This window comes from Somniosus microcephalus, chromosome 2 (genome assembly GCF_052327205.1).
Source record: "Somniosus microcephalus isolate GS21.2 chromosome 2, FLI_Smic_1.0, whole genome shotgun sequence".
Lineage (NCBI taxonomy): Eukaryota > Metazoa > Chordata > Chondrichthyes > Squaliformes > Somniosidae > Somniosus > Somniosus microcephalus.
Genome location: NC_140988.1, coordinates 340705418 through 340715115, shown reverse-complemented (window position 1 = coordinate 340715115; position 9698 = coordinate 340705418). Strand labels below are relative to the sequence as shown.

The 9698-nt window shown below is 40.5% G+C and overlaps 1 protein-coding gene across 9 annotated transcripts in view; it reads right to left on the bottom strand.

The window, feature by feature from the left end:
- Positions 1 to 8430: 8430 nt before the first annotated feature.
- Positions 8431 to 9698, bottom strand: part of ccdc142 (coiled-coil domain containing 142) — a 221509-nt gene continuing 220241 nt past the window's right edge. For 8 of the 9 annotated variants that reach the window (XM_085975438.1, XM_085975437.1, XM_085975439.1 and 5 more), the window contains one exon: positions 8431 to 9378. In XM_085975438.1, coding sequence (XP_085831564.1) covers positions 9113 to 9378 — 266 coding nt within the window. In that variant the 3' untranslated portion in view covers positions 8431 to 9112. The remainder of the gene's footprint in view (positions 9379 to 9698) is intronic. The other variant, XM_085975441.1, reaches the window with a different exon arrangement.

Below are 9698 nucleotides of genomic sequence, written 5' to 3'. Positions count from 1 at the left end.
ATCAACGTTTGACAGTTGTTTGAAGCTGTGAAACACTGACAGTCTGAGTTCTGACATGAGTCATTCTGCACAGACTCAGTTAGAACTCTTACCGGCACTCAAAGCTGAAGGCTGTCACTTTTGACAGATCACAGCTGTTCAGCTTTCAGTTCCGGCTGAGTGATGCGCTCCCGACGGCTACAGGAAGAAAGGCTGTGAAGGTAAGTACAGGTAAGTAAAAGTTCTTTACACACTTTAGACACACCAAACACACTTACCTTTACACTCATACACCCATCACTCACCTGAACGCCAACATCGCGACCCCTCCAACCCGACGGCCCGCCTGCTCTAACCTGGCGTGGTTTGGAGCTGTCGGGAAACCCACACGAAACCCCTCAAAATAGGGATTGGGCTAAAAACTGCCTGTTAACTACCTGTTCCTTTCCCTGAAATAAACCAATTGGGTCGACAACCCAGCAGCTTATGGTCGTATTTCTGATGCCAGCCCACAACTTTCCATGAGATTTGAACTCTCAACCTCTTCGTTGCTAATCCAGTACCATACCACTACACTAACATAACATGCCATTTAATACAAGATGAGAGATATTAAAATTGAAGTATAATCTACTAAATTGCTCACAATTCTAAATGCTATAAAAAGAGATGCATAGACTTGTATCAGTGTCTGTCAGTTCCCTTTCATTGTCCCACCTGAAAGCAGACTTTTTCGATTGGAACTGTGCTGTGTGATATTAGCAATGATTGAGTTAATATATTCAGATAGAATTCCTTCTCTGCTATTCTAATAAAGCCACTAACCAAAGACATATTAACATTTATTACTAATATTGCGCAGTGCAATTTCAATCTCCTTATGTGGAACTTCCCCTACTGTGAAGTCAATGGAGGTAATTTCCCAATTATATGCCAGCAGGAGGCTGCGGTTTGTTGATATGGCCTGGCGGCAGACGAGTTTCTCAACTGCCAGCATGTACTTGCCAAATTACCTCAATGAAGTTGGCATCATCGGCAAATTCTACCCACAATTTACTGTCATTATTCATGATGCAACTGGGGTGAGACTTAAAAGCAGATTTAGAACCATAGAAAGTTACAGTACAGGAAGCCATTTGGCTCATCATGTCTGTGCTGGCTCTTTGCTAAAGCAATCCAAAACTAATCCCACTGCCTGGCTCTTCCCAAAGCCTTTGCGTCTTCCTCTGCTTTAAATGATTATCCACGATTCTGTTAAACTATATTGCTCAAAACATTGTTAGAAACTGTTAACATACCTACTTGGACTGTGGTGCAGCAAATGCCATCCTATATTATTAAAGTTCTGGAACAAGAAATGTTTTTGTCCATCCCAATCTATTGTATGTTCCACTGGATCTCACCGTGCAGCTACACAAACGGAACAGACCCAGTGAAAGTTTTCCACCTCAAGTGTAGAGTTCTTAAAAAAAAGATTTCCATTCTAGATTCTGCAAAAATAAGGGAGTTCCAGTTTTAAAAATGCTCTGAGTCAATAGCTTCTAGCTACCAAGCAACAGATCCAGGCTCAGGGACTGCAGGACTCAGTTAAACTTGCTCAGGAATGTTATGCTTGGATCAGGCATATGCCTGAATAAGGGCTTCTGTATAATGTGAAATGATGGAAATGATACTTTGGAATTCTTCCCTGGATCAGGCATGCACTGACCCATAGCTCACAATCTCTTCACTATTAGTCGACTGTGTCTCTCCATAGACAATTATACTGTATGACATTCCTATGTAGCTTTTCAGCACGGTAATATGGAAACTACTTCCTGGGCCAACAATATTTTAACTGCGATGAAATGCACAGCCACTAGCATAAAAATGGCAGCCTCAATTAATCAGTGCTGATCTCTGAACCTGACCACCTGATGATAGCAGTTTAAGGGATACCTTTGGTCATAAAAAGTCATAAACCATTCTTGATAAGAGGCTTATATAATTTTTCAAACAAGCATGTTTGCACAAATCTGTGGAGTAGATCTGCTTAACTTTTTTTAATACACAATTTTTTAATGGTTGTGCGTATTCAAGGGGGACCAAACTAATTATATACGAGTAGAAACCAATAAAAGCTTCTTAAGGGACATGTTCTTTAATAGGATATCGACTGATTTAGTGTTTTCAGACCAACAGGTATTAAAATGTTGATTTAATCAATACTTTTATTAGAGAGCAAAATCTGGCATTTAGATAATCTTATTAAGACCAACCAAAATGTATTTTCTCATATTTACAACACTAGAGAGTTCAAGAGTTGAATACTGTTCTCACATCAGGGGAGGCTCTAATCAGGTTATAAGAATATGCTAGTCATCTGATAGGTAATCCCATCACATTCTTGCCTCTAACTTCTCTTTCTCTGTCACAACCTTTCTTCTCTTTTCCTCTATTAGTTAGTGCTGCTTTGAAGGTTTTTTTCATTCCTCCAAAGCTTCAAATATAATGCCCTACACACCATTCCTCCTCCTCGTGCATAAATTAATCATCTCCTACTCTAACATTGTTTCCCAGGACCTTAAAACTGTGGAAATCCTTACCTGGCTCAATCTTTCCTTCCTTCTACAATCTACAGACTTTAAAAACTGAAGTTTGGTACCCCGACTCACTACTTCTTGATTTGCTTTGCCTCCTCTCTTACTCTTTTCAACCTTGGTGACTTCCTCTCTTCCCTTATCCTCTGCACCTCTTTCAGTGATTTTGATCTTCACCTCAATTCTCCTAGTCTTCTTTCCTCAGAGTTCACCTCCCTCCTGCCCTCTCAATCATACAAGTCTCCATACCCATAACCTTGGCTACTCCCTTGAACTCACGACCTCTTGTGACCTCAACAAAGCTATGTCTGATCACTCCCTCTTCTCCTTTGACACTGACATACTGCTACCCTCCTCCAACCCCACTACTTTCACCATCTGCCTATGGAAAAAAAACACTTCCCCAGCTCCCTTAAGAGCTGGTCCTCATGCTAGTTTGCTTTGTCAATGATTCTCTCTCCTCAGGCACTGTCCATCTTCACTTCAAAACTACTGTTTTCACCTCTTCCCTCAAAAAACTTTGACGCTTCCATCCTCACCAACAGCCATCCCATGTACAACTCCCATTCCTCTCTAATGTACTTGAGTGTGGTTTCACCATCTCTCCCCAAACTTCCCTTCAAATCCAGCTTCCACCTTTTTACAGTACTGTAACGTCCCTCAGCAAAATCACAAAGGACATCCTTGGTTTAGAAGGTTGTGGGGTGATTGAATCGAGGTTTGATAGGGTAAATACAGAGAAACTACTTCCTCTGGTGGGGGAATCCAGAACAAGGGGACAGCACGGTGGCATAGTGGTTAGCACTGTTGCCTCACAGCGCCAGGGACCCGGGTTCGAATCCGGCCTCGGGCGACTGTTTGTGTGGAGTTTGCACATTCTCCCCGTGTTTGCGTGGGTTTCCTCCGGGTGCTCTGGTTTCCTCCCACAGTCCAAAGATGTGCAGGTTAGGTTGATTGGCTATGATAAATTGACCCTTAGTGTTAGGGGGATTAAATACGTGGGGTTATGGGGATAGGGTGGGATATGTGTAGGGGTTACGGGGATCGGGTGGGATATGTGTCGGTGCAGGCTCGATGGGCCGAAATGGCCTCTATCTGCACTGTTGTGATTCTGTGATTCTGTTCTGTGATAATCTTACAATTAGGAACATAGGAACATGCTCTCATCGGAGAAGAGGTTGAGGTAATGTGATTGCTGTTTTCAAGATTCTAAAGGGACTAGATAATATAGACTATGGCAAGCTATTTCACCTTGTCCAGAACAGTAGAAACAGAGAACACGGCCTGCGCTTGAAGCGGAGTAAATTCAAAATTAATTTGCGCAAACAATATCTGTGAGTGAATGGTCAATCTATTGAACAGGCTCCCTAGGAAGACGGTGAAACCAGTTAGTATTTCCTATAGTTTCCATCTTTGTTTGATGTGTTATAAAACAGTAATTTCTACAGCAGTCCATTCACTTCAACTTAAACAACAGTTCCTTTACAGTGAACTTGTGCATACTTAAAAATTCCCATTTAATTACCATATATCTGAATCAGATAATATTCCATTGCAAAAAATGACTATCTTCTTGGCAAAAATATATTATTCCAAGAAATAATCTACACTAGTCTTATGTGTGTGTGTGATGATGGTGGGAGGAGAGGAATTTAACATTTTTCTTCCTTGTTCATGCCATGCAGTATGACCCAGTCAAGAATGCAGAGAAGATGATCCGTTTGCAAGGTTTCCCCAATAAAATTGTCCACTGGGAAGTACAGCAACCTAACCTAACCTTCCAATATCCCCCGTCCACCGCCTCTATCCCAGTGGAGAAGTGGCTGGCTCAACTCAATAGCGCAAAAAATTAAGGACCCATAACCATGCCCTTTCACTTCTTCTTACACCAAGGAAATATCATAAATCAAGGCTCAGTGCAACTGAAAGATGAAATAGGATATTCACCAAAGTGGTTTATTTCAAATGGATAGGCAAAGAAAGAACTTGCATTAATATAGCATCTTTCAAGTCCCAAAGTGCTCTACAGCCAATGAAATCATTTTAAGGTACAGTTAGTTATTATACATAGAAACATAGAAGATAGGAGCAGGAGTAGGCCATTCGGCCCTTCGAGCCTGCTCCGCCATTCAACGAGATCATGGCTGATCATCCAAACCCTAGCACCCGGTCCCTACACCGACAGCCATCCCACCCAAGCCCTGTCCCCGTAACCCCACGTATTTAATCCCCCCTAACACTAAGGGTCAATTTTTTTATCATGGCCAATCAACCTAACCCGCACATCTTTGGACTGTGGGAGGAAACCGGAGCACCCGGAGGAAACCCACGCAAACAGTAAGGAGATAAATGACCAGTTAATTAGTTTTGGTGGAGTTGGTTGGGGGATAAATGGTGGCTAGAGGCCAGAGAACTTTTACAGCCAACTGAACAGGCAGACAAGGCCTAATTGTTCCAACATCTCATGCACAAGATCTCGGACAATGGAGCATTTCTCTCAATATTGATGTGTCAGCCTAGATTATGTGCTTGAATCATGGAGTGGGGCTTTAACTCACAACCTTTTCGCTTAGAGGTAAAAGCACTAACATTAGCTCAAGCTGACAAAGAGACAATTAAAAGAAATCAAGATACTGAGGAGAAAAGGAAAGGTAGAAACATAAAGAAATCTTTTACCAGCAAGTCACTTTTCACAGAATGTGATGAAAATGATAGGAAATAGGGAAATTTGGAAGAAACTGTTTCAAAGAGGAAGTGGTGAACAACAAAAAAAGAAAATAATGCTCTCATCGGCCTGTCATAGTGTTGATGATGATAGAAGTGGATCTTATTCAAAAAAAATCATGAACTATGCAGACAAATCCAAATCAAAAATCAGCTGGTGCATCCTTTTCTCAAAAACAACTTTCTTTTTGATCGCACACTAAAATAATTTTAGTTTAAGATAAAAATCTTCAGTGAGTTGGATGTGCAGTATTAGGCACTGATATCTCCAAATCCCTGGTTGCCAAAGCCAGAGGGTTCAATTCCACCCAACATGCAGAAGTAAAAATTATACATTTTCATTATATCAATATACTTGTAGCACACAAGTGTGTATTTACCTATTGATAAACTTTACATATGTACCACTACATATTCTCGAGACTTGATCGCCTGGGTTGTTCTGATTTGCATTTACAAATGCATATGTTGTAAAATTTAAGAGTGTGTGCAAATGACAATATGGCATCTCCAAATTGGAGTTATAAAGGAACAATCTTTGAAACCAGGGCTCAGAGAAAACAGTGGGTGTAAAACTACAGGTTCTAAACTGCAGGCAATTAAAGTACTCGGGTAATAGCTCGTATCTTAATCAGACTCTTATTCCAGCAGCGAACCTATATATTCCTTCACTATAGTGCTAACAAAATTCCTTACAGTCCATACATACAAGTTTACAGCACAGGAGGAAGCCATTCAGCCTGTCGTGTCTATGCCAACTCTTTGATAGAGCAATCCAAATCTAATCCCACTGTCCTCGTCTCTCCCCATAGCCCTGTATATTACTCAAAGGCCAATATAAATGTTTTGGTCAGCTTGCAGCATAGGATCAGCAGGTTCTACAGCATCTTATGCATGAAACATTTGTCAGAAACCAGACACCTGCTTGCTTGGTAGAAATTATGATCATGATTAGACACCCTCTAATTGTCTCCTGGTGGCTCATTCACAACTTGCCCAAAAGCAGAGTGTTGCAATAAACTCCCTCTGCACTGGCAAAAGAGATAATGGCTTGAATGTTTAAAATAGCTCTACCTTGCCAAAGGTAGACCGTTCTGACGAAGGGTCGTCGACCTGAAACGTTAACTCTGTTTCTCTCTCCACGGATGCTGCCCTGGCCTGCTGAGTTTTTCCAGCGTTTTCTGCTGTTATTTCGGATTTCCAGCATCCGCAGTATTTTGCTATCCTACCTTGCCAGGCGATCACTTCAGTTTATAATTATACTGAGATAATACTTTTACTTATTCATTTCCAACGCTCAATAGATCTCACTAATTTTAACAGATTATATTTGGCATCAATGCAGCATTGGTTAGTAGGCTCCACGGAGGATACAGTTCGTTATTTAAATGTCCAAGCAAGCACACCACAGATACAAAACTAACACTGCCCTAAAACCAGTTTAATATAATAAAACTTGAAGATCTATAGGTGCAATCAATATTATCCAATTGTCTCCGCTTATAAATCAGCTGAGAAGTGAAAAACAATATTGCAAAAAATGAACTTGCATTTATTTAGTACCTTATCACATCCAAAAGTGCTTCATACAAAAATGATGGACAAGAAAAGACCAACTTGTTAATCAAGCTTGCCCCACACTGTCGTGATGCCTTAAGTATCCTGATTCATAATACTGCGCCCCTGCCAGCCATGTAATCTCCTGAGAGGGGCAAAAAACCCAAGGCCAGTTTAGGGGGGAAATCTGGAAAATTTCTCTCTCAGCCCCTCAAAACTAGCCCAGGAGACCACATTGACCATGATTAATATTACGTAGTATTTCACCTACCTTTTGTATGCCATGATCTCTGTCGCAGCCAGGAACTGGTCCAACTCTCTTTTGAAGGTATGCAGCGAATCGATCCAGCAACTTGTTCCATAGGTCTACTATCCTCTCAGAAAAGAGGAACCTCCTTACATCTAACCTAGTTTTTCCCTTGTGTAATTTATACACCTGACCCCTGGTCCTCTCTAATCTATCAAATAAACTACTCGGGCAATATGAACAGTCTTGCCACATCCTTATTTTAAACACCTTTATCAGTTCACAGCATCTCAAACATAAATAAACCCAGCTTTTTAAGCCTATATGGGTAACCAAGGTGTTTTAAGCTGCATATAATTCTGTGCCCTCCTTTGAACCTTTTCGAAAACCTCTATAACCCACCCTGTGAAGGGACCAAAACTGAACACAGTATTCTAAGTGAGGCCTAACAAAAGTCTCATACAAGGACAAAATGGTGTGTTTTGTCTTATATCAAATTGTCCAGGAAATGCAACCCAATACCCTATTTGCTTCGGATATAGCTTCACAGCATTGATTGTGAATCTTAAGAGAATTCTGTACTATAATACCAAGATCATTTTCTTTGTCAATAGTCTTCAGTTCTGTACCCTGTAGGGTATAACTATACTTGATGTTGGTCCTGCCCACTTGCATAACACTAGATTTATCCATGTTGAATATCTTTTGCCAAAAGTGGCCCCATTCCCCCATTGAAGTAGATTTTCTCATTCTCAGTCCTAATACGTGCACAAATCTTCGTATCATCTGCAAACTTGTTGACCATTCCCTGAAAACCTACATCCAGGTCATTAGTGAAGACAGTAAATAGCAATAGTCCTAACTCCAATTCCTGTGGGTAACACTGGTAACTGGTCTAGTCATAGCAAGATTATTATTGCCCTTGAGATGGTACAGATGTGAGCAACCAAAATGTTATCCGGAATCTATATTATGAAGAAAGAGGCAACAGGCATGATTCAACTGGTCTCGGTGATTCTGAGATGGGGATTAAAAAAAATAATCAGCCAGGATTCTCACTTCTGATTACCATCCAACAACCCACAAGTGAAAGTGTGTGCTATTCATGTGGAAGTCTGATGAGGACAGGACTCAACTTTACTCTACACCCACCTCCCCCACCCCCATAGTTGTATATGCTGGACTCATACATGAAGGATGGGTTTTGGATAAGGTTATAGGAACTCAGCTGCTGTCACTGAAACTGTATTCATCATTAGTCAGTGCCTTCAGGAAAGGGGAGAAAAATTGGAAAGGGGGGGGCGTTGGGTAACGTCAAAATAAGTTAGGACTTACGCAAAGAGAAACGCATTACATTTTTTAATATATGTGATTTGAATACAAAATTCTCTATAGGAAAGATAATTAAAGGCAGGCACTCATTAAATATTGTTTGTAGTTTCTTTTGCCTGACCCCAAAAAATCAATCATACCAGGAATCGTCTAAATTGCAACATTAAAAACACTTCTTGGAGGCAGTGTAAATCACCCAAAGATATATCTTTGGTAAAGATGTTCCATTAGAGTTCAGTGTCCTTTGTATTTAAAAATATGATAAATTATGTAGCATACTTCCGAGTGAAAAAAATACTGGCTTTCAAAATAGCATACTGAATTCCCTCAAACACAAGATAACACAAAATCAGCACTAACACACATGGTAGAAAAATGAGTAACATCGATAGTTTTGTCAACTATATGAAAATTCATTCACCAAAGGAACATTTTTTTTTAGGTTGGTCATCAGCTTTTGATGTATTAATGTTTCAGAGCTACAATACAACTCGAGACTATCCCTAGAATTTGGGCCAATTGTTGACCATACAGGAAACGTAACCCTTTTTCAAGGTTCGGGTTGCTCAAGACCTTCAAAATCAGTAACACATTTAACTGAAAAATAAAAAATAAAATACGTTAAAGTGCTTCGCTATAATGCATGTCTATGGATCAACTTTTCCGACTTATAAACCGAAACAGCGCTGACTGCTCATTGTTCTGGGGTTTTATTCATACAAGGCAAGCGGAAAACTTTCCGGCGTCTATTGCTGTCCACTCGCAGTGCAAGCCACTCCTGCTGATTTACTGCCAAATAGGACTCTGGGTGCCCGGTTGCCCTAATCTTGCTCAGTAGATCAGAACCTGTGGAGGCTTCAGGCTGACAGATTGCTCTCGTCCTTTCCGCCCGCAAATCCAAGCTGTCAAGACTGTTCAAGCTCCTGTGACTGAAGTCGACCGTCCTGGTGAAAGAGGAGCCTACAGCAAAGAAAATATTTATTGGTAGGGTTGTAAGGTCACAGAATCAAAAAGCCAAGCAAAGCCAGTTCTAGCAAACCTATGATGGATCAAAAACAGATTCAAATGTTTGATCCACAAAAGTATTGCACAGTTGATATTAATAACAAATCTCCAGCTGATGAAAGCATTTCAAAATCCTGCCTGTTTCAGTGCCATTCCCGTTCAGTTGGAAAATCTGCAGCCAAGTTAATTCTTTGAAACAAATACAATTCAATGAATTAAGTTACCAAAGTTATCTCAATAGGGCAGAGTGCAAATACAGTTTTCAACAACTGTAT